General features: G+C 50.7%; 3 protein-coding genes across 5 annotated transcripts; all 3 read left to right on the forward strand.

The window, feature by feature from the left end:
* The first annotated feature begins 1,077 nt into the window (after window positions 1-1,077).
* slc4a2a (solute carrier family 4 member 2a) lies at window positions 1,078-12,307 on the forward strand. Its single transcript, XM_086204628.1, has 19 exons — window positions 1,078-1,174; window positions 1,259-1,346; window positions 2,727-2,872; window positions 3,897-4,056; window positions 4,626-4,761; window positions 4,855-4,966; window positions 7,309-7,375; window positions 7,555-7,733; window positions 8,013-8,208; window positions 8,358-8,561; window positions 9,622-9,770; window positions 9,991-10,185; window positions 10,303-10,512; window positions 10,810-10,899; window positions 10,980-11,146; window positions 11,233-11,486; window positions 11,571-11,740; window positions 11,900-12,073; window positions 12,165-12,307. Exons 1-19 carry the CDS (start codon window positions 1,130-1,132, stop codon window positions 12,243-12,245), a joined length of 2,823 nt encoding a protein of 940 aa, XP_086060754.1. The 5' UTR covers window positions 1,078-1,129; the 3' UTR covers window positions 12,246-12,307.
* Window positions 12,308-13,136: 829 nt separating this feature from the next.
* On the forward strand, window positions 13,137-17,308 carry LOC147262189 (dnaJ homolog subfamily C member 5-like). 2 transcript variants are annotated; one of them, XM_086204673.1, is made up of 5 exons: window positions 13,137-13,252; window positions 15,573-15,693; window positions 15,802-16,015; window positions 16,095-16,266; window positions 16,728-17,308. In XM_086204673.1, the coding sequence occupies exons 2-5, from the start codon at window positions 15,587-15,589 to the stop codon at window positions 16,823-16,825; spliced, it is 591 nt and encodes a 196-aa protein (XP_086060799.1). In that variant the 5' UTR covers window positions 13,137-13,252; window positions 15,573-15,586; the 3' UTR covers window positions 16,826-17,308. The 2 variants fall into 2 exon arrangements, with proteins under 2 accessions (XP_086060799.1, XP_086060798.1); XM_086204672.1 differs by lacking the exon at window positions 13,137-13,252 and adding an exon at window positions 13,443-14,851.
* A 119-nt stretch (window positions 17,309-17,427) lies between these two features.
* LOC147262190 (E3 ubiquitin-protein ligase TRIM63-like) lies at window positions 17,428-23,351 on the forward strand. Of its 2 annotated transcripts, none has more exons than XM_086204657.1 (9): window positions 17,428-17,994; window positions 18,703-18,875; window positions 20,068-20,242; window positions 20,921-21,016; window positions 21,145-21,378; window positions 21,851-21,873; window positions 21,957-22,093; window positions 22,375-22,652; window positions 23,057-23,351. In XM_086204657.1, the coding sequence occupies exons 1-9, from the start codon at window positions 17,662-17,664 to the stop codon at window positions 23,135-23,137; spliced, it is 1,530 nt and encodes a 509-aa protein (XP_086060783.1). In that variant the 5' UTR covers window positions 17,428-17,661; the 3' UTR covers window positions 23,138-23,351. The 2 variants fall into 2 exon arrangements, with proteins under 2 accessions (XP_086060783.1, XP_086060784.1); XM_086204658.1 differs by having other exon boundaries at window positions 21,957-22,081; window positions 23,057-23,350.
* Window positions 23,352-23,955: the final 604 nt, after the last annotated feature.

Consider the following 23,955-nt stretch of genomic DNA (forward strand, 5'->3'; position numbering starts at 1 on the left):
AATATTTTAACTGCTCAAACAAAAACAAGCCTGTGACACACACACATCCTCAGTGGGTGTGTGGGTGTGCGCAGGTTCCCACGGTGACAGATTAACTTCCTGTTTACTGGACATCAGTATAACAGCAGAGTGACGACTGCACACACACACACCCAGTGGGACACACCCTTCTATCTTTGTGAGGACACACACCTGCGGTCCTCGTCTCCCTCACTAACGTCACTCCCCCGTAGCTGGAGTTGCCTTGGACTCTTCCGTCACCACGTGATGCACCGACATTGATTTGATTGTCCTTCAAGACACTATTCTTTTCATACCACCGCAACCGATGACATCACCTTCGGGTCAACTGTGGTTGAATGGTTTCAGTCACGTTTGAGCTGAAGGTCGTTTCATCAGGTTCAGGATGAATTTCCATCCCTGAAGATTTCACTTCTGAGTTCAGGAAAGTTCACAGAGACGTTTCAAGATGCTAAACTTTATTGAAACTCTTCTTAAAAGTTCAACAATTTAATTGGATAACAGCCCTCATCTGTCCTTACACATGCACACACACACACACCCAAGAACACACACACACACACCAGACCAGGACGACCCTCTAAAATCTCCCAGGATGGTGAGAACAAAACCTGTACACATACACAGTTACATGTAAACACATACACACATTCATGTTAATCTCAGGAAATTATTGTTATATCACACACACATTCAGCTTCAGTTATAAAAGCAGACATGAGTCAGGCTGCTGGACACTGACTCACTGAGCAGGTAAGAACGCAGTTCTGATGCTATCAAAGTTCCTCGAAGTGTCGGCGTAGTTAACGAAGGTGATGACATCATTCTGCTCATCACAAGTATGGCGAAGCTATTTTTGATGCTAACCAGCAGGACATCAACAGGGACTTTAGCTCCCTTCTGATGAGCGCCTGCAGCCTAGCTCGTTGTGGGGGGGTTGTTTAGGGGAGGCCAGTTCTTCTCATCTGTCTCTGACTATAAAACATTAAAATCATAAGAAAAGAAGAGAGTTTGTTTTTAAAACACGGTCATGGTCCCACCCCCACCCCTGCAGGAAGCTGACCTGGTGAAGAACAGATTGCTCTGACCCTTGACCTCTGGATGAGTCATGAGCCATCATCTAGTCCCTGTGAAATCGGTCCGTGTGTCTGCCGTGAGTCTGAGTGTAGAAGTTCTATGACCTGGTTCTGTTCTAGCAGGTCCAGTGATGTAATGAACCTCTTCCTGTCTGCTTCAGCCATGTTGCCATCGAGAGGAAGATGAGGGAGACCTGAGGGAGTCGGGACCTTCAGCAAGCAACGTCTGCGACGGCCTGCATGCTGAAGGTAGATCTCCAGAGTGAAAGGTTTAAAGACAGCACACACACACACACACACACACACACACACACACGCTCGTATTACAATTGCGGACAAAGGGATGTTCAGGTGTGTCTGTAATTAATCACATGATCTGTCTGTTCTGATGCGTTCAATGATGTCTGATCAGGGTGGGTGGTGGCAACACACGTCACCTGACCAGCGCAGGTCAGGTGATGTTTCACCCTCTTCAGTGGGTGAAAGGTCACATTGTTTCATGTTTCCACAACAAACAGTCTCTTCTTCATCTTGGTCATGTGACCCAAACACAATGCTGACATCCTACACAGGCCCCGCCCACTGCTGCTTATTCATTGTTTGTGTCTGGTTCTGGTTCTGGTGGCAGGCTGAAGTCAGTGAGTATTAATGCTTTTGTATTGATTTGTTGATTGATCAGCTGATAGAAGTTTGTTGTTGAGTTCCCTCTGTGATGGAGCGTCTTCGTTCAGGAACCATCAGGAGAACCCGTCCAGCTGCAGCGTTCCTCATTTGAGAAGCCATCCACTCATGTTGATTGTTTCCTGGAAAAGAAGAAACAACTTGAAAACTGAAACTGGTCTGATTCAAACAACTGAGATTTAATTTGCATCGTCTTTGTGGTTCTGAACACTGTTAGTCTGCTCCCACGGGGGGGGGGGGGGGGGGGACACTGGCCACACCCCCATCTGTGATGGTCAACAACACAAACTAATACTTTCAAAAAAACTGGAAACATTCTGAAAAATCAAAAAGTTGACAGAGGAGAGACAGAAAGCTGAGAAAGGTTTCATCAATGTTCTAGAATATAAAAATTAAAAAGAAGAAGAGTTCTGACTTTGATGCTTGCGTGCAACATACGTGTTAAATTCTTCAGCCTTGCCATCAGACCAGATACGAGCTTGTTAACCTGACATCGTCTTGTCCCTGCTGACGGTTCCTGGAACTCTGCTCATGCTTGGGTGTCCTGCCGTATTTCTGATGTATTTGATACGTTTGTCCTCCACCGTCCTCGTAGGTCGTCTCACAGACGTCTGCCTGCTAAGGGACTACAGATGAGAATTAGCATTTCTGCTAATCTGCATATCTACAGATGTATTTATTCCAGTGTTCACTTGTTTGTGCTGTCCCTTTTGAATACAGATGAATTACATTTATCTGTTTCTTTATTCATGACTTTTTCATCAGTTACCTTATTTTTACACATTTTGAATTATGACTGAAACTATCATGCACGAATCCTCTCTGTCAGAAGCCACGCTGCAACCACCAGACTGTTCCACCCGATGGCTCCAACTGTGAGGAAGAACACGCTTTTCACCTCTGACCCTGATGTTCTGACCTTTGCTGTCTCACGTCCGCCCACCTCAGATCTCCGATGGAAAGGCGTTCCCTCTGCGGGGCGTCACCTGGTGAGGCAGAGTCCCCAAGGACCCATCGTTGACATCAGCGAAGATCAGAGGGAAACAGCGAGCAGCTGGTTACGATGCCTGAAACGTGGTTGCGCCCCTCACAAGGTCAGGGGCGGGCTAAGCTTTCCAGCTGTGTCTAGACTTGCCCTCAACAATTAGTCTTTGTGCTAAGCTACACTAACACTTTTTTTGGTGTTTGTGCTATGCTAGGCTATCACTTTTTGGTCTTTGTGCTATGCTAGGCTAACACTTTTTGGTCTTTGTGCTATGCTAGGCTAACAGTTTTTGGTCTTTGTGCTATGCTAGGCTAATACTTTTTGGTCTTTGTGCTATGCTAGGCTAACAGTTTTTGGTCTTTGTGCTATGCTAGGCTAACACTTTTTGGTCTTTGTACTATACTAGGCTAATAGCTTTTGGTCTTTGTACTATGCTAGGCTAACACTTTTTGGTCTTTGTACTGTGCTAGGCTAATACCTTTTGGTCTTTGTACTATGCTAGGCTAACACTTTTTGGTCTTTGTACTGTGCTAGGCTAATACCTTTTGGTCTTTGTACTATGCTAGGCTAACCTTGCCCTGAAGTTGTCCAAAGGGACATGAGGACAAAGCTGATCTAGCGGCAGGTGCTTTAAACAGCTTCACAGTTTGAGTTTTTGAGGATCTGGTGTGGTTCTGATGACATGATCTTGACCAAGTTTTGATGTGGTTGTGGTCCGGTTGGATCTCTGTTGAGTGCAATGTCGCAACAAAAGCCCTGGAATGTTGAGGGAGGAGCTCCCAGGAGGGAAAGGCGAGCCAGGCCTCGGTGTAGGTTAATCTGGGTTCTATTGTCACCGGGACTTAGCGAGTTGGACCTCCCAGTGTCTCCTGCTCAGTCCGGTTTAGTCATCAAGATGGTCGGTTTGGACCTGAGAGGGCAAAGACTTCAGGTCAGTCAGTTCTACGAGTTCTAGCCGACTGATTTAAATTAAATATTTGACTCCGCCTCGAAATTCTATCTTAGATTATGTTCATCTCATGCAGACTCACCTGCTTCTGCAGGTCACATCTTTGACCTGGCAGTTGGTGTTGGTAGTTTTGATGAAGGTTGCGGTCGGCGTCGGTCCTCACTGGTGACGTGTTTTTATTCAGGTGTTGGTGGCATTAAAGCTGCTGGTGGTGGACAGGAACCAGGAGCTGCGGTGGCAGGAGGAGGCACGATGGATCAGCTGTGAGGAGGAGGCGGCGTGTCTGGGGAGAACTCCCATCTCCTCGCGGTCCCTGCTGGAGCTACGAGAGACCATCTCCCATGGTGAGGAGGTGGTGCTCTGCTGCCCCCGGTGGCTAAATACCAGCAGTGCAAATGAACAATCCTGATAACCTGAATCACTTTAATTTATGACACCACTTCCTCTCTGTCGATTGGCTGTTTACATTACGGTTCTACTAGGTTCCAGGGTTCTGATTCTGGGTCTGGTAGTGGCTCTTGAGGTCTGAATCACTTTAAAAAAAAACACAGGAAGTTAGCTTAGCGCAACACGCTAAATGTGCACACGCTGCACAGCTATGCTAACAGCTAGAAAACTAACACCAACGTCATATGCAGCACTAACTGACGACTCGTGTGTTTGTAATTTGAGGAGACTTCACAAAGCTCCTCCCTAGGCGGTCCGGTGGCTGTTTACTAGTCTCATGATGCTGATGGCACAGAACTGACAAGTAAACATGTCGTCCGTCGATGTGCTTCAGTCTTAAAACAAACAAGTGAGATCTCATCAGGAAGTCGGCATTTCAGGATCAGGTGTGTGGATGATGAGCTGCTGGATGCAGGCTGGGGCACTATAGAAATCAGTGTATGATGTCACGGCGCTGTGCTCTCAGGTGCGGTCCTCCTGGATCTGAAGCAGACGACTCTGGCGGGAATCGCTCAGCAGGTGGCGGATCAGATGGTGATCTGCGGTCAGATCAGAGCTAATGAACGAGTCAACATACTGAGAGCTCTGCTGCTGCGCCACAGGTTCAGTTGACCCATGATGACATCACACTATGACATCATCAGAGAGGCTCAGGAATATTTATGTAGTCATATCTCTTACTTTTGTCTCATCAGTGATGAGGAAGATGCAGCCAACATGGCCACCCTGATGGATGTTGGAAAACGCCAATCAGAGCCCACCGTCCCACTGATGACACACAGAGAGGTGGGCGGAGAGAAGAGCATGGTAAGGCCACGCCCACAGCTTGCCTTCTTCTTTACTTCCTGTTTGACCGAGTGTAGATTTCTAGTTGTTAGCTAAACAGTTTCCCTGGCTAATGACCGCCATGACCCGTCAGCCATGCTAATAGTAGCATGGATCAAGATGCACTGCAGAGATGGTGGGACATCTTGACCTGTGCAGAGATTTGATCATGAAACATCCTCTGGAGACCAGAAACCAGCAACCACTGCAGAGGCTTAAAGTACGGTCTGGGGACCCGGGAGGGTCATCGAGGAAGGTCCAGTGGTCCTCAGCATGGGTGGTGATGGGAGGGTGACAGGAGGGTTGACAGGTGGGTGAGGGGACGGGTGAGGGGAGGGTGAGGGGAGGGTGAGGAGAGGGTTGATGGGAGGGTTGATGGGAGGTTTGACGGGAGGGTGACGGGAGGGTGACTGGAGGACGACAAGAGAGGTGATTGGAGGGTGACGGGAGGGTGATGGGAGGATTGATGGAAGGGTGATGGGGGGGTGATGGGAGGGGTGATGGGAGGGTTGATGGAAGGGTGACAGGAGGGGTGACAGGAGGGTGACAGGAGGGTTGATGGGAGGGTGACGGGAGGGTGACAGGAGGACGACGAGAGGGGTGATTGGAGGGTGATGGGAGGGTGACAGGGGGTGATGGGAGGGTGATGGGAGGAGTGACGGGAGGGTGACGGGAGGGTGACAGGGGGTGATGGAAGGGTGACGGGAGGGGTGACGAGAGGGTGACGGGAGGGTTGACGGGAGGGTGACGGGAGGGTGACGGAAGGACGACGAGAGGGGTGATTGGAGGGTGACGGGAGGGTGACAGGGGGTGATGGGAGGGTGACGGGAGGGTGACGGGAGGGGTGACGGGAGGGTGACGGGAGGGTTGACAGGAGGGTGATGGGAGGGTGACGGGAGGGTGACGGGAGGGGTGACGGGAGGGTGACGGGAGGGTTGACGGGAGGGTGACGGGAGGGTGATGGGAGGTTTGACGGGAGGGTGACGGGAGGGTGACTGGAGGACGACGAGAGGGGTGATTGGAGGGTGACGGGAGGGTGACGGGGTGATGGGAGGGTGACGGGAGGGTGACAGGGGGTGATGGAAGGGTGATGGGAGGGGTGACGGGAGGGTGACGGGAAGGTTGACGGGAGGGTGACAGGGGGTGATGGAAGGGTGACGGGAGGGGTGACGGGAGGGTGACGGGAGGGTTGACGGGAGGGTGACGGGAGGGTTGACGGGAGGGTGACGGGAGGGTGACGGGAGGGTGACGGGAGGTTTGACGGGAGGGTGACGGGAGGGTGACAGGGGGTGATGAAAGGGTGACGGGAGGGTGACAGGGGGTGATGGGAGGGGTGACGAGAGGGTGACGGGAGGGTTGACGGGAGGGTGACGGGAGGGTGACGGGAGGACGACGAGAGGGGTGATTGGAGGGTGACGGGAGGGTGACAGGGGGTGACGGGAGGGTGACGGGAGGGGTGACGGGAGGGTTGACGGGAGGGTGAGGAGAGGGGTGACGGGAGGGTTGACGGGAGGGTGACGGGAGGGTTGACGGGAGGGTGACGGGAGGGTGATGGGAGGTTTGACGGGAGGGTGACGGGAGGGTGACTGGAGGACGACGAGAGGGTTGATTGGAGGGTGACGGGAGGGTGACGGGGTGATGGGAGGGTGACGGGAGGGTGACGGGAGGGTGACGGGGTGATGGGAGGGTGACGGGAGGGTGACAGGGGGTGATGGAAGGGTGATGGGAGGGGTGACGGGAGGGTGACGGGAAGGTTGACGGGAGGGTGACAGGGGGTGATGGAAGGGTGACGGGAGGGGTGACGGGAGGGTGACGGGAGGGTTGATGGAAGGGTGACGGGAGGGTTGACGGGAGGGTGACGGGAGGGTGACGGGAGGTTTGACGGGAGGGTGACGGGAGGGTGACAGGAGGACGACGAGAGGGGTGATGGGAGGGTGACGGGAGGGTGACAGGGGGTGATGAAAGGGTGACGGGAGGGGTGACGGGAGGGTGACGGGAGGGTTGATGGGAGGGTGACGGGAGGGTTGATGGGAGGGTGACGGGAGGGTTGACGGGAGGGTGACGGGAGGGGTAACGGGAGGGTGACGGGAGGGTTGATGGGAGGGTGACGGGAGGGTTGACGGGAGGGTGACGGGAGGGTGACGGGAGGGTTGACGGGAGGGTGACGGGAGGGGTAACGGGAGGGTGACGGGAGGGTTGATGGGAGGGTGACGGGAGGGTTGACGGGAGGGTGACGGGAGGGTGACGGGAGGGCTGCAGGTCACATAAGGAGGGTTTCAGTCACGTGTCCTAGTAGGTATGAAACAATGCCTGTGTGTGTCCAGGAGAACGACTCTGGGCCGCTGATGGACACGATCCCAGAGAGTGCTGAGGCTGCCGTCGTCCTCGTGGGTACGCATCACACCTGATCACCATCATTCATGTGGTGATATGTGCAGCGTTACTCACCTCATGTCAGCTGACCTGACTCTCGTCAAACTAATCCTCAGACCGGGCGATGCCAGACTTAAGGTCCACTCGTGGATCCTGTTGGTTTGAGTGGGTTAATGTGTCCCTCTGCTTGTCTGCAGGCAGTGTGGGCTTCCTGGACCAGCCCTCCATGGCGTTCGTGCGTCTTCAGGAGTCGGTCCCTCTCCAGTCCATGTTGGAGGTTCCTGTGAGGTTCCTCTTTCTCCTGTTGGGGCCAACTACTGCCAACACTGACTACCACCAGATTGGACACTGCATCTCCACGCTCATGTCAGATAAGGTGCTATTGTGTAATTCTCCATTCGACCAGCAGGTGATGCTTCCTCCTGCAGCTTGCTGCGGATTTTGACTGTATGAATTTGAATGTTGTGTGTTTGCAGCATGTTAGTATGTGTTTTTCCCTGGGGATGACTTATGGTGCTGTCATCAACATGATAAAATAACTATGTCACCATCTTGTCGCCATGGAAGTCCCAGATATGTTGGAAAGCCATGACATCACCCATATGTGATGACCTCATCGCTGACTAATGAGCTCTTCATCTGGCTTCGTCATTAGAAGTTCCACGAGGCAGCGTACCAGGCCGACAACCACCAGGATCTGTTGGTGGCCATCACCTGTTTCCTGGACCGCAGCATGGTCCTGCCTTCCTCGGACAGCGGTGGGGACGAACTGCTGAACTCGGACGCTCGTTTGCAGCAAGAAGTTCTCCATAAGAGGGAGGAAGAGCAGCGCAGCAAACAGCAGGATGAAGGCCAGTCCGACACCCCACTTCCTGTCTCTGGTGTTCTCTGCTCTAATAGACGATTGACAGGAAGTTCCGCTGGATATCAAGAGGTGTGGGACTTGATGATAACGGGACCTGTCTCACTCGCTCACAGATATCTTTGTCTTCTCTCCCAGATTCACTCGTTCCATCCAGACCCAGCGAGGAGCCTCTGAGGCGCTCAGGACGTCTGTTTGGAGGTTTGATCCGAGACGTGACGCACCGCTACCCTCAGTACCTCACTGACATTCAAGATGCCCTGAACCCTCAATGCATGGCAGCCATCATCTTCATCTACTTTGCAGCGCTGTCACCGGCCATCACCTTTGGTGGACTTCTGGGTGAGTTTGGACCTCAGAGACCCAACAAGCTGCATGATGACGTTTGTGCAATGTCACCCTAACAGCACAAAGACCAGAGGCCTTGATGCTGATGTGTGACTGTGTCAGGTTGTTAGCAACAAAGCCAAGCAGCCTTTGAAGGTGCAATGCATCATGGCCAGCCTGCCAGGACAGGGGCAGCCTCAACTGCAGCCTAGTTTTTCTGAATTTGTAGGAGTGTCTGGCTGCTGCTTCATATGCTGCACAGACCTGGTTGGTCTCATAGTTGCTAGGTGACAGAGGTGGTAATGTAAAGGTACGAATGGGAACAGCTGGTGACACAAGCAGGAAATCATCAGTAGACCAGACAGCTTGAAAAAGACCAGTTAGCTACTGGCTGACAAGCTCTAGCTTGGCTAGCGTGTTAGCTGGACCTCAAAACAATCCCAAGAACGGCTCCAGCCTACCTGGAATCCCTGATCCAGGTCTACTCTCCTTCTCGCCCACTACGCTCTGCATGCCAAAGACGCCTGGTGCTTCCAGCCCAGCGCTGCTCCAAATCTCTAGCCAGACTCTTCTCTTCTGTTGTTCCCAAATGGTGGAACCAACTACCGAACTCTGTGCGTTCTGCTGAGTCCCTTTCTACTTTTAAGAGACAATTAAAGACTCAATTGTTCAGAGAGCACCGAGGCACTGAACCTGACTCTGCTCCTCTTTGGGGTAGAATCAGTCAGAGGGTCCAAGACCCAGCACTTAGTGACTATGTAGCACTAACTGGGTTGTGTGATGTTGTATGTTTGTCAAAAAAAAAAAGGGGGGGGGGCGTCACTTCTTCTGCCACTAGATGGCAGTACCTGTGACCAAATCACAACTGAAGCACTTTTGCGCTTCCTATGGGTTTTTCCTTAATTAAGTCTGAATTCTTGCTTGTGTTGTACGTCGCTTTGGACAAAAGCGTCTGCTAAATGAAACTGGAGAATTGGAGAATTGGAGAACCTCTGTCATCAAATGGTCATTCATTTTTTTGCTGGCTCAACTGCTGGGCTTTGAAGTCCGGATGGTTCTGTGGCGTGTGTCACAGGTGAGAAGACGGAGGGTCTGATTGGCGTGTCCGAACTGATCGTTGCCACTGCAGTCCAGGGTGTGATATTCAGCGTGCTAGGAGCTCAACCTCTGTTGGTGATTGGCTTCTCTGGACCACTGCTGGTGTTTGAAGAGGCATTCTACACTGTGAGTACGAGTATGCACACATGAGTACGAATACACAGGTCAGTACTAACACATGCCTCTGTACTAACACACACTCAAGTGCCTAGCATAACCTAGCCTTGCCTAGCCTAGCCTAGCCTAGCCAAGGCTAAATAGCCTCTTTGCGCTCCAAGGCTGAAGTATTCAGGTGTGATCTGGTGCCACCAGGGGGCGCCCCCATCTGACCTCCCTGTGTGTATAGTTTTGTAGAGACCACAGCGTGGAGTACCTGACGGCCCGAGTGTGGATTGGTTTCTGGCTGGTACTGATCGTTCTTGTCACTGTGGCCTTCGAGGGAAGCATCCTGGTTCGCTTTGTGTCCCGCTTCACCCAGGAGATCTTCTCATTCCTCATCTCTCTCATTTTCATTTATGAGACCTTTGCCAAACTGATCAAGGTGAGATCAGAGGTCACAGGTGACGTCATGAGGTCTCTGGGAACATTTGTTCAGTATTCAGAGCATTTAGCTGAACATAAGCATGACCACAGGGAGCTTTGGCGTTGTTTTTTCCAGATCTTTCAGGAGCATCCTCTCCAAAACTGTTTCCATGGAAACAACACAATGGCTCCAACCCTGTGCAACTCAACCACAGGCGCCAGAAATTCTGGGAAGGCCGTTGGAGAGCCCAACACTGCACTGCTCTCTTTTGTCCTCATGACAGGAACGTTCTTCATTGCGGTCTACCTGCGCAAGTTCAAAAACAGCTCCTTCTTCCCAGGACGGGTCAGTACCCACAGATCCTGGTCCAGGTGTGACAGGTCCTTGGGTGAATTATCCTGGTGTGACAGGTCAAAGAATGACAAGTCCAAATATCAGCAATGATAGGTTCAAGTGTGACCGGTCAGGTATGACAGGTCCAGGGGAGATTTATCCAGGTGTGTCAGGTCCAGATGTGTAAGGTCCAGGTGTGTCAGGTCCAGATGTGTAAGGTCCAGATGTGTAAGGTCCAGGTGTGTAAGGTCCAAGTGTGTAAGGTCCAGGTGTGTCAGTTCCAGAATCAAATTAATTGTCTGGTCTCAGCTCCGCAGGATTATTGGGGATTTCGGGGTCCCCATTGCCATCCTGGTCATGGTGCTCGTGGACTACAGCGTGCAGGACACCTACACGCAGGTCAGAGAGTGAAACACTTCAAATCTCATCATATGATCTTGTCAGGTGATGTCAGCTGATCTTGTCCTATTGACTGACAGAAACTGAGCGTGCCCAGTAACTTCTCAGTGTCCAGTCCAGAGAAGCGTGGCTGGTTCATCTCTCCTCTGGGCTCAGACGGACACTTCCCGGCATGGATGATGGGCGCCAGCGTCCTGCCGGCTGTCCTCATCTTCATCCTCATCTTCATGGAGTCACAGATCACAGCGTAAATATAATTCTCCTCGCTGTCCTCATCCACACTGAAGGAGGTGGAGGAGGTGTTGGCTCACTCTTGTCTGCTACCTCCTTCAGGCTCATTGTCAGTAAGAAGGAGCGGCTGCTGCTGAAGGGCACCGGCTTCCACCTGGACCTCCTCATCATTGTGGTGGTGGGTGGAGTCTCAGCACTCTTCGGGTTACCCTGGTTATCTGCTGCCACGGTTCGCTCTGTCACTCACACCAACGCCCTCACTGTCATGAGCAAAACCGTCACCCCTGGAGATCCACCTCGCATCCAGGAGGTCAAGGAGCAGAGGGTGACAGGCTTCCTGGTGGCTCTTCTAGTGGGTACGGTGATCTGCAACTGCTAGTATTACTGCTACAGCTGCTAGCGTGATGATGAGGTGGCTCGTGGTCACCGTGTCTCCTCAGGTCTCTCTATCGTCATCGGGGAGGTTCTGTGTCAGATCCCGCTGCCGGTGCTGTTCGGCATCTTTCTCTATATGGGAGTCATGTCCCTGAATGGGATCCAGCTGACTGAGCGGCTCGTCCTGCTGCTGATGCCCCCAAAGTACCACCCAACCCACAACTACGTCCGCAAGGTTAGCCCCACCCCCTGACCAGGGGGTGCAGAGACTCTTGTAGGTCTTGACTAGGGACCTCTTTGATCTGGACTTGTTAGTCCAGACCTGATTCTGAAGAGGTGGACCTGTCTCATGTGTCTTACCTGCCTCAGCTGTCTTGTGTCTCTCATCTCTCAGGTGCGGACCTTGAGGATGCACCTCTTCACCCTGGTCCAGCTGACCTGTCTGGCTCTCCTGTGGGTTGTCATGGCGACAGCAGCGGCACTGGCATTCCCCTTCATGTTGCTGCTGACCATCCCTGTGAGGATGCTGCTGTTGCCCCGCCTCTTCACCTGGAGAGAGCTGCAGAGTGTGAGTCACATTCACCATCAGACAGGAAGTGAAGAATTCTATCAGTTTATCTCAGAATATGTTTCTGATATTGTTACCATGACAACTGCAGCTGGATGCTGATGACGTGGACCCTCACCTGGAGAAAAAGGAGGGGCAGGATGAGTATTCACATCTGCAGATGCCCGTGTGACTTCCTGCTCATTTATCAGCAGCTCTGACATGTTTCCTGTAGCAGCCATGCCCCCTTTTGTGTTCTTCCTGTTTCTGACATTAAACCAAAGTGCAAAAGCGAGAAGGAGAGCTTCGGCGTTCTGACAGTGTAAACTTGAAGGTGCTCTTTGGAGCTCTGGAGAACAGCGTAGAAAAAGAGCAAAAAACTCCAAGGTGCTCCTCAAAGTATCGGTAAAAAAGCTTTAATGAACGGGCTTACATACTAAAAAAAAGGCGCCAGCATGTTTTGGCTCGAGGGCCTTCGTCAGGGCATGACGTGATCAACTAAACACCTGTGATGCCTACACACAGGTGGAGAGACCCACACCTGCACATCATGGCCATGGTGGACATCCAGGGTGGAAGCAGGAAATCGTTTGGCCACCAGAAGTCAGAAAAGGTGAAGAGGTCCCATGCAATAATAATAATAATAATAATAATAATAATAATAATAATAATAATAATAACGAGTGTGTCGAGCACCTCCGGGCTCAGGCCCTAATAATAATAAAACAACAGCAATGTAACATAATGCAGGTAGCAGTCGGGAGGACATCAATACGTCAAGATCCTGCAGATTAAAAAGATTGCAAAGTTGATCTCGAAATCCAAGCAACACATTAAACATCCAGAAAAACGGCCTACTTCGCTTGAGACCCATCATCAACACGACAAACCGCTACAGGCGCGTATGAACCCTCGCAACAGAGACCCATCCTGTTGACAGTTCATAGAAAGAGACCGTCTCTATGGTGTCGTTTCAACCTGGGAGGTGCATGGCTCTAAGGTTATGGATCCAACGGCTCCCCAGCTGGTCTGCCTCCTCTCCTCGGTGTCATTGGGACATGACCGGTCCCCATCGCTGCAGAAGAGACAGCCCATGAGTGTTTGACACGGCAGAATTTCTTCACTTTGACTGCGGACTCGTGTTCTGTCTTGAAGTCGTCTTTCGTGCGTTCAACGTGGAGAGCATCACACAGCGAGCAGGTACGTATAAATACGACACGTGTGGTCTCACGATGAATGAAATGTCTTGTAGTGCACGTCTGCAGAGCGAATGGATGCTCGCATTGTTTACCACAGCCACATTTAAATGTGCCATTCGGGATTTTCGGTAACCACGTAACTGGTTCACTGGCCGGTTGGTAACTGCTCACTAGTTTGCCACTCGGGGTCGGGGCTCAGTGGAAAGAGAAGAGTCGGGGGTCTGGGAAACTCTTCTATTGGGTGCCATCACATGGTGTGAGGTCCCAGTTACATCTGATGATGTGTTTACCCACCGTCACTTATTGTGGGATCGGCCCAAACTCAGCCTACCTAGGAACGGAGTCATTTAGTCATACATTCAAGACTCAGGCCCTTCAGACCTCCAGACTCTTTATTTGGGCCGTTTGTTGTGTCAGAAACAGACGTGAAGCAGTTTCAGGTCCTTCAGGTCCTGGACTTGGAAGGACAGTTCTCAAAGACCAAGGTGCAGTTTGGAGGCTCCCCAACTCCAATTTACAGACTTTCACTTGTGTTTGTACGGTGTTCAAAGAAACGGGGAGAAAGATGCTTTTTATGGTTAAAATAAAGAACTTGAATTCTGAGGGATGTACTTTTCCAAATAAATGACAAAAGAAGATGCAGGTCGTTTGCAGCTGGAGTCACGCCATTCACTCGTGGTTTGTTGGGTCAGAAACAGACGTGAACGAGATGATTTTGAACGAGTCAGAGTTGCTCTGCGTACCTGACAGACACTGACAGGTTCATCGCCTCACGCTGGACGACCTCATCAGCTGAGTCGTGACGTGTGACATTCATCAGACCTGGTCACTGAGGATGGGCATGACCCCAGGGGGCGGCGAGGGGGCGGCTGCAGCTGCGTGGGATGTTGAGAACACTGTCAAGGTTCAAGGTTTCTTTATTTGTACCCGAGGGTAAATTTGTTTCACACCTGAAGACATGAATCATGACTGATAATGATGTCATCATGATGTCATCACAGTTGTCTCCAATCGAATTGGTGTGTTATGAGCTGAGGTTTGGAGCCTGAGAGGTGTGACTGACATCTCTGAGCCCCTCCCTGTCCTACCTGGTTGTCATGGCAACATCCCCTATCTCTCTGTGTTCATCGGGTGTCTGGATGACACCTGAGCGGGCGAGTTTGTTACCTGGTTACCTGAGCCGAGTTGCTGATGAATGATTGATGAAAGCTGATCCTCTATGACCACACACACACACACACACACACACACACACACACACACACCTGCGGAGGCGTCAGCTGCAGTTTGCTCAGGTAAGAATGTTATTCTGACATTTGTTTGTCTTTCAAAATTAGTTGGATTAAGTTTTGTTTTCGCAGCAGATGATGAGAACTAGAACTCGCAGAAACACTCGAGACATCGCTGTGGGGTCGGCAGATCGAGAACAGAGTCCTCCTCCTGCCTGGGTTCCTGTCCAGGAGGAGCAGAGAAGAACAGGAGCAAACATGAAAATGGTCGGCGGCGACGTTTGTGCGTACGAGGAAAGACTCGGCGGTGTGGACCTGGATGAGCTTCGTCATGGAGTCCCTCCACCGTCCCTGTCCAACATGATGGAAGAGTTAGGGTTTAAGTTCGCGTTCATATGATGATTCTAGTGTTGACCTGTGACAGTGGTTCCTCCCACCTGGGTGACATCATCACTCCACAAATGTTCAAAACACTCGTCAACAGTTTAACTATCCGACTGTAAATGTTCATCATCCTCAACGTCCTGTCATCAATGTTAAAACATTTGATTTCACCAATTATTTCCTCAAATTTGTCGTCACTTTCACTGAACGATGTTTCCTGGCGTGGTGATCATTGGGGGCGGGGTTTTTCCTGCTGTTAGTTTTTCTGGAATCACAAGATGTCTGTCGCGCGAACCAGAGAATTTTACACCCTGTGAACAAGAAAATGAATGAGAGCTGCAGCAGTGTTGAAGCTCCGCCTACTTTGGGGTGTTTGAGTCCCTTAGACTCCAAAAGCAGACAGGTGTGTCCAACAGGTGGCGCTGGAGAACACGCTTTTATCATCCTGCTGTTCGTCATGTGATGACAACATGAAGTTATTCGATATAAATAGAATGTTTGCCACATTGAACTGCTTCCTGTCTGGAGGGGGCGCTATGACTCATCAAGTTGAAGAGACATTTGGGAAAGATCTGAGCAGGTAGAGTCGAGGTGGCTGAACATCAAAGAAGCCTTCTGCTGACGATGGTGAACGTTCAAAGGCACTTTGAGGCCACGCCCCTCAGGCTGACCTATTTCCTGTACCTGATGTTTGTCCATCTGCTGCAGGTGAAGGCAGCAGGATGTCTGAAGGGAGGCAGCGAACCTTGTCCACCTCTGGAGAGTCTCTGTACCTGGTCCTCGGGCTCGAACGAGGCTGCAGCCATGATGACATCAAGAAGTCTTACAGGTAAGAAGCAAATGCCCCGCCCCATAATCTGCAGCAGCTGACCAGTCAGCTGAGGTGTAAACTCCAACCTAGTGGTCCTCTAGCATTAACTCAGGTGTGTGGTGACAGGAAGCTGGCTTTGCGTTACCATCCTGACAAGAACCCAGACGACCCTGAGGCTGCAGAGAGGTTCAAGGAGCTGAACGGTGCCCACGCCATCCTGTCCGACCTCACCAAGAGGAACATCTACGACTCCTATGGCTCGCTGGGACTTTATGTCGCCCAGCAATTCGGAGAGGACAATGTCAACACCTACTTCATGCTGTCCACCTGGTGGGCCAAGGTGGGCAGGGCTTATACCGTTACAGGTGGGGCTGTGATGATGTCAGCAGGTGACAGGAAGTGATGTGCTTGTGTGTCAGGGTCTGTTTGCCATCTGTGGGATTCTGACGGGATGTTACTGCTGCTGCTGCCTCTGCTGCTGCTGCAACTGCTGCTGTGGGAAACTCAAGCCGACCACGGGCGAGGGGGCGGAGCCAGACTATGTCTCCCCTGATGACCTGGAGGAGGAAATACGCAATGACCCTGACAACGGTGAGGGGGTCTACCTGAGCTTTTACCCTGATCAAGCTGTCATCTTTCACACTCCTAGCCAGCAGAGGGCAGGCTATCATCCCAACTGCAGGAATCCAGGGAATGCTAACTTCCTTAGCTTGAGCCAGCGATGGTTACATGCTGTGGTCAGCGGCTGTGTGAGGTCGCTGATACAAACTAACAAGCATTTCCTCTGTCTGGGCTCGAGTCCCTCCTGGTCTGGGGTGCTGCACGTGGTCGCTTGCTGCAGGTGCATCCATGTTCAGAGAAAATCAAGATTTCTTCTTCTCAAAGTCTGATCTCCAAAAATAAAATGAAAGCTAATAAACTAAAATGTAGGGTTCGTTTCTGTCAATCAGCCGGGAAGTTGATCTGGTGAACTTCCTGTCTACCTTCACCTGACCTCATCCAATGAAATAATTCCAGTACAGCACTAAAACATGGCTTCGGTCTCCCTGCAGGCTCTGAGGCTGCAGTGGTTCAGCAGCCGGCCGGCGCCAGCGAGAAGACCCAGCTGATCACGGACGGACACCGCAGGTACGCAGACACGTACACATGAGGCTGCCAGCCGACCGGAGACGTATCCCTACGCCAGTGACACGTCATCTATCAGCTGATCCGTTGATGTTGCTGCATCCAGAGAAGATTAATTTCACACTTGAACTCCAGAGGCTTCGGGTTTTCTAGATGAGACCTTCACAAAAGATGTTCGCCGACAGGAGGAGGCTCCAGGAACGTGTGTAGATCCATCGTGTGCAGCAGCAACTTCCTCCCTTTCATTCAAGATACTTTCGTTGTTGTTTTAGGACTTCTCAGTTTTCTAAATGTCTGTGTCTTTAAGAGAACTAGAGCCCCCCCCCACACACACACACACCAGTGACGCTGTGATTGGCTGTTGCGAGGATGGAGGATCAAAGCAATGTTCTTGGTATTTTATGGAATATCACTGACTCTTGTGTGGATGTAAATAAAGTTTCGTTTGCCGTGTGGTTGGTTCTGGTGTGTGTGAGGTGCAAGTGTGACCCAAAGATAATAAACTCCAGTCATGTGACGTCACCTGCTTCTGGTCTACTTGCTCTCATTGGCTGTTTTATGTTTCTGGTCATTACATCATCGATGTAACGGCACCATTTCTGTCAGGTGTGCAGGAGCGTCCAATCATGCTGGATCTCCGACCAAGAACAGCAGTTTTGTAACCACAGCAACTGTACACAACAAAGATGGTGAAGGCAAGGACGCAGTGCTGGGAAGATGGCCGACAGGAGCGTCTTCGACAGGTTTGATGTCACAGGATGAAACACGCAGAGCGCCGTCATCCACTCACAGGGAGGACTGTCCCTTTAACACCCTAGCAGCTGCTCCGCCTCCCCAACCCTCAACTCACTCTGCTCTGTCATGCTTCCCGTGACCTTTGACATATATGGGCATGTTGGCATGGCAACAGCTGACGTCTGTCAGTCTAAAAACGGCTGCCCCTGTCCTCAGGCCTGTGCCGCCACTTCTCCTTCATTCCTTCAGTTCCCTCAGTCCTCTGGGACACCTCCACATTCTCCCAGTCCCATCAGCGGTTACGCCGTCTCCCTTGTGTCCTCGCCGCTACGCAGCATCATGGACAGTCTGGAGAAGCAGCTCGTCTGTCCCATCTGTCTAGAGATGTTCACCAAGCCGGTGGTCATCCTGCCCTGCCAGCACAACCTCTGCCGCAAGTGTGCCAACGATGTCTTCCAGGTGAGGACACGTCCTCCAGGTGAGACGTCCTCCAGGTGAGACGTCCTCTGTTTCTGGTCAAAGTGTCTTTACATAATCCGGCCAGTCAGAAATATTTGAGCCCATGTTTGAGTGTGGATTGGACATTTGTCTTCCTTGACGCTGTGGGACAGTTTGACTGGACATGAGACGAGTCCGTCAGGTTGGTTTGAGTTCCAAGTGTTTGAGTCCACATTTATCACCTGATCAGGAAGGTTGTTGATGGGGTTGCCTCAGGGTCACGTGATGCGTTCAGGGACTTGTACTCGGGACAAATCAGAGGGACTAGGATGTTCTCCTAAGAACCAGAATTAAAAACACGTTAGATCCTCACACTGTGGAAGTGTTGTGTTCATGACTGTGGGAGAGCAGTGATGTCGCGGGTGTCTGTGTTCCTTACTAGTGAATGTTGTTTGGTGTGAACGAGAGTCGAGTAGCCAGGAAACCAAGTGTCACGTTTGGATGACGCACAGATCAAAGCATCAGGTTTAATCTGTCCGTCATCCACTGGCGACGCTTGTTCCCGCCTGCTAACGGCGTTCTGAGCTGGGTGTGTTTGCTGCTTATTTGTGTTTATGGTGACAGCAAACACACCAAAGTTGAACTTTGACCCTGCTTCTGATTACCATCCACTTCTAACTTTTTACTTCCTGTCAAGCTAACCTTACCTTGTTACAATCGACCCCCCAGGCCTCCAATCCCTACCTGTCAACCAGAAGCAGCTCCACAGTGACATCTGGCGGTCGTTTCCGTTGCCCATCGTGCCGCCATGAGGTGGTTCTGGACCGACATGGGGTCTACGGTCTACAGAGGAACCTGCTGGTGGAGAACATCATCGACATGTACAAGCAAGGAACCAGCAGGTAACACACACACACACACACACACACACACACACACACCTGTAAGCTAGGCATGTTACTGCTAAGTTAGCTTGCTGACTGGACAGCTTGAAGCAGCTGACAGGTGCATTTGCTGTCAGTTGCCACACTCAAACAGACTGTTTTCATTAGTAGGTCAGTGAAGCAGCCGCTGCTATTTCAGTCTGTCAACATGTTAGGGACAAATGGTGCATTTAGGAGGCGTCAGACACATCAGCTCTCGTGTCTCTGCGCTTCATCAGCAACAAGAGAGAAAGAAACCATCAAATAAGTAAACGCTTAAGGAAACAAAGAAAAATCACGCTGACCGGCTGATCATCGATGACTTTAACCTGCAGGCTGTTGATCTTATCACAGTGTCCTGATGTCTGCACTGCGTCAGGGTTCATTTTCTGTGTATCTTAGGATCGTTAGTAACTATTTACACATCCATCCACTGTCTGGGAGGCCACGGTGCTGACCACTTACCACCGTTATTTACCAAAAATATATGTAGGGGGCGGCCCGGTGGAGCAGTGGTCCTCCCTGTGGCCCCCAGCAAGAAGGTTGTGGGTGGAGCAGTGGTCCTCCCTGTGGCCCCCAGCAAGAAGGTTGTGGGTGGAGCAGTGGTCCTCCCTGTGGCCCCCAGCAAGAAGGTTGTGGGTGGAGCCCTGGCTGCAGCACGGGGTCTTTCTGTGTGAGTCTCCATGTTCTCCCTGTTCCTGCTGGGTTCTCTCTGGTACTCCAGCTTCCTCCACAGTCCAAAGACATCAAGAGGGACCAGGTTAATCCAGACTCTAAATTGACCGTAGGCGTGGCTGGGAGAGCCAATGGTTGTCTGTCTCTATGTGTTGGCCCTGCCATGGACTGGTGACCTGTCCAGGGTGAAGGCTGCTGGGATAGGCTCCACCCCCACCACCCTGAACAGGAGGAGAGGGAGAAGATGGAGGGATGGAGGGAGGGATGATGGATGGATGATGGATGGAGGGATGGATAGAATATTTTACCTCAAATAACCAATTTTTGTCTAAAGATGTCAAATTTATCGGAGCGCTCCGACCAAACGCCTGAATCTCTTCACTTTCAGAAGGTTGTCATTCGTCTTCTTGAGAAAACAAACATGTTTGTTAGGTGTTTGGGTGTTTATTCACTGGTGACCATGTTGGTCGTCATCCATGTCCACCTGTCTGCCCAGCAAAGCGTCTCTGCCAGTGAAGGTGGACACGCCCATGTGTGACGAGCACGAAGACGAGAAGATCAACATCTACTGCATCACCTGCAGCGTTCCCACCTGTTCCCTCTGCAAGGTGTTTGGCTCTCACAAAGACTGCGAGGTGGCGCCGCTGGACAGCGTCTTCAGCAAACAGAAGGTGATGCATGGCAGACATGTCACAAGTGCCAGGGTAAGGCCTCCAAGGGGCAGGGCTCAGTGTGGAACAGCCTGACACATGTGACAGTGTGGTGAAATGATTGATTTTCCTACTTTCCAAGAGTTATAAACTCACAGGCAACTACAAGAAAATGAATAACTAATAATGTGGACTTGAAGGTGACTGTGGAGCCACGGAGGAACATGTTAGCATCTGGTTGTTACCTGAGCTAAGACTGTTGCTCCCAGTCCCAAGATGAAGGTGTGTCGTTGTTACTCTACCATGGTTTCAGCTCGCCGCTTACTTCTTGGCTTCGGTTACATCTTTTAGGTCCTGGCATCTATTTTAGGCACAGTTGTTGGCATCTACTTGTTTCTGTCAGTTCAGTTGATTTGTCTTAGTATCCATTTGAACCTTGGTCGCAGTTGCAGAAAATTGTCAAAGAAATCTTCAAAAGTTGCAAATAAAAGTTATCTTGTTGTGCTTTTTCTCTTGTCTTGGAGAAAAAACCAGAGCTTGTTGCTAACAGAAGGAGCTACAGGTGCAGGTGACATCGGTAAGCTCAGTCTGGTAGAGGTGGAAGCCGTAGCTCTGGATTCAGGGCTTGACATCTCTGAGGTAAATGACCGGTGTCAGAATCATCATCATCCTCATCACTGACTGAGTCCTCATCTCCAGGCTGAGCTGACCGACTGCATCTCCCTGCTGGTCGGCAGCAATGAGAGGATCCAGGCCGTCATCAGCCAGGTGGAGGAGACGAGCCGAGCCGTTGATGTGAGTCTAACACGCAAAGACCAAGTCCAGAGTGAAAGTTCAGACGAGACTGAAACAGACATGAGCTTCTCCGTGGCGAGCATTTACGTCTGACTTCAGTCCCAAGCTGCTGGCTGGTGTGTTTCCAGGAGAACGGTCGCAGACAGAAGTCGAAGGTGTGTGAGACATTCGACCACCTGTTCGCCCTGCTGGAGGAGAGGAAGAGTGAGATGACGGTGCGGATCAGCGCCGAACAAGAGGAGAAGCTGGATTACATCCAGGGTCTGAGGAGGAAATACAGTGAGCACCTGGAGAACACCGCCAAGCTGCTAGAAACCGCCATCCAGACCCTAGACGAGTCTGAGATGGCCGTGTTCCTGCAGGTGAGCCTGAATGCACCATGCAGAGGTTTGTTCCAGACGGATGTTTGGTGCTGTCTTAATCCTACGGGGCGTCGGCTCTTATTCTCCAGAAATGAACAATTTCAAACTCTAAAGAGGACGTTCTCATGTGACCTTCAGAGAAACACATACTTTCACTGTATGTTAGCGTGTTAGCATGATGCTAAACTCTGTCCCAAAGTCGTGATCTAGCCATGGAACACTTGCTGTAACGATATATAAATGATCAATAAACTAAATGATCAGCCACAGATTGAAGGTGAAGCTAGCTGGTGAATTACTGAACTGCTGAGATAATAGCTAACATGCTAGCCAGCTGAACCGTGCTAGTGCTACAGTCACGGCGCTGAGCTAGCTCCCTGACTACAACCACCACGTTCCCTGGTTTTTAGTTCCACTGTTGTTATTTTGACATGAAGTAATAAAATGAACCTGCCTGTCACTCTTCCCACAGACGGCCAAACCTCTGCTACAGAAGTGAGTACCTGTCGTTGATGATGTCACCACAGCAAATGTTTTCATCCATGAGAACAGAAATGATGGCTGACTCTCATTAACAGAATCATGGAGGGAACTAACATGACCCACCTGGAAAAAGTCCAGCCTGGCTATGAGAACATGGGACACTTCACAGCTAACTTCAGCCACCAGAGGAGGGCGCTGTCGAGCGTAGACTTTGTCAAATGTAAGAAAGACGGTATGTTTTCAGGTGTCTGTCTGCTCGTTGGTCCATCAGCTGATGAGTAATGAGCGTCTATGTCAACACGTTAGTGTACAGTGCGACACATTGCTGAGAAGCTCGCTGAGGTATTGCTAATGAGTCAACATGCAGTTGACAACATGATCACAATGTTCATGCTTGTCACAGCTAACGTGTTTGCATGCTATCATGTTAGCATGGAGCCACAGACAAGATAGACAGGAATCCATGTTAGCTGTCAACAACACAAGCTAACACGTTGGCATATGGTTTCCAAGCTGATGAACGTGACAACGATGATGACGATTCAGCGGTGGAGGTCAGAGGGACAACAGTAGGAGGAGCCAATCAGCAGCCTCCACCATGCATTACACCTCTGAGTGCAGGTGTTCAACTCTCAGCTCCTCCCCTGCCGAGACCTCTGGAGGCTCTGCCCCCCTTGAAACCTTTGGAGGCTCCGCCGCTTCCAAGCACACAGACGAAAAGCTCAGCCCCAGTTTCAACCGGCCTGGGTCCACCCCCTACACCCCTCCCAAGTGCTGGCTCCACCCCACAGGTATAACGTTGCATGCTGCATTCAGGAGCTGAATTCTGATCCCAGGATGCTTACTGCTGAAATGATCATGATCAAATACATCAACATTTAGCATCAGCCTGCTACAAAAGCTAACTAGCTTGCGTTGCATCCCAAATATTTCCACCTGGTCATCCAACACTCACGTAAACAGCAAACGAACGAGGCCCGATGGAAGTGAGCTAAACCAGCGTTAGCGCCACGGCACTGCGCTCATCAGGAATGTAGTGTTCAACGAATCTCTCATTTCCTGTGAACATGTGAAGTACGATAATTAATTCTCGTTGGCTGCTGATGACCACATTCTTCACAATGATCACAATGTGTGACATCATCAGTAGCTGTTCTGGTTCCTTCGGCAACCTCATCCTCTTCTTCCTCTACAGGTTCTGTCTGATCAGCAGAGCTCAGAGGACGGAGACGCACAGAAACACGTCTTCTCCTTCAGCTGGCTCAACCAGAAGTGAAACCAGCTGATTTCTTCTTCTTCTTCTCCTCTGATTGTGTTCTTGACCTGCAGGACGCCGCATTTTCACTCTTTTTATGCTAAAAATGAAGAATACTTTGTCTCTCCTGAGGTGAAAGTCATTTGTTTTTAGAAGTCTCAGCTGCAGCGTTATTAATGTTTAAAGTCACAAAGGTTTCTGTTTCAGTTTGTTTCTCCGATGAAATGTTTGTACTTCTAAATGTCAAGTAAAAGTTTTGTAATTCAGCTCTTTTGTGTTGAATCGAGCTCTGATGAAGAAAATGTATCAGCCTTCAAAGTCTCAGTTCAGACGTCGGCAGATGAATTCATACAAACTCACATCAATCATTTATTCACGATAAAACTTTAATTCATCAGCAAACCACTGCGACAGACATGAGGACGTTTGAGTGAGCGTCAGTCAGCGGTGGGGCTGGAACACGGCACACAGCCAAGACTCACCTCCAGGTAGGTTCACCCTGTCTTCAGACCCATCACCTCTGCCATGACATCATCACCACTGTGGCATCTGGCTCATGACATCATCACCGCAGATTGACCGACTGACTTCTAGAAACAGATCAAATGATCCGGGGGGATCGATGACTGATTTTCAGAGCTCTGATCTGATCGCTGACTTTCATCAGGCTGCACAAACATCTCACTTCATGTTTGGTCTGTGTCACCTGACATGTCAGGTGACATGTCAGGTGACACAGGAGAGGAATTGCCCTGGATGTGGGATAGAGACGAAAAGCCTTGACAAAAGTGCAGTTTGTGGGGTTGTTATTTTCCGAAGGTGTCCATCATTCTCCGGTT

This window comes from Aulostomus chinensis, chromosome 5 (genome assembly GCF_037954235.1).
Source record: "Aulostomus chinensis isolate RoL2024-O1b breed Wild chromosome 5, RoL_Achi_v1.0, whole genome shotgun sequence".
NCBI classification, from domain to species: Eukaryota; Metazoa; Chordata; class Actinopteri; order Syngnathiformes; family Aulostomidae; genus Aulostomus; species Aulostomus chinensis.

Bases quoted from the DNA above. Each gene is read 5' to 3' on its own strand.
- slc4a2a (XM_086204628.1), top strand. From the start codon at position 1,130: ATGAGCCATCATCTAGTCCCTGTGAAATCGGTCCGTGTGTCTGCC. The intron at 8,209-8,357 runs GCCAGTCCGACA...CTTCTCTCCCAG, and splicing joins CAGCAAACAGCAGGATGAAG to ATTCACTCGTTCCATCCAGA. The intron at 11,147-11,232 runs GTAAATATAATT...TACCTCCTTCAG, and splicing joins ATGGAGTCACAGATCACAGC to GCTCATTGTCAGTAAGAAGG.
- LOC147262189 (XM_086204673.1), top strand. From the start codon at position 15,587: ATGTCTGAAGGGAGGCAGCGAACCTTGTCCACCTCTGGAGAGTCTCTG. The intron at 16,016-16,094 runs GTGGGCAGGGCT...CTTGTGTGTCAG, and splicing joins TGTCCACCTGGTGGGCCAAG to GGTCTGTTTGCCATCTGTGG. The intron at 16,267-16,727 runs GTGAGGGGGTCT...GTCTCCCTGCAG, and splicing joins ACGCAATGACCCTGACAACG to GCTCTGAGGCTGCAGTGGTT.
- LOC147262190 (XM_086204657.1), top strand. From the start codon at position 17,662: ATGCTTCCCGTGACCTTTGACATATATGGGCATGTTGGCATGGCAACA. The intron at 17,995-18,702 runs GTGAGGACACGT...TCGACCCCCCAG, and splicing joins GTGCCAACGATGTCTTCCAG to GCCTCCAATCCCTACCTGTC. The intron at 22,094-22,374 runs GTATGTTTTCAG...ATGGTTTCCAAG, and splicing joins TGTCAAATGTAAGAAAGACG to CTGATGAACGTGACAACGAT.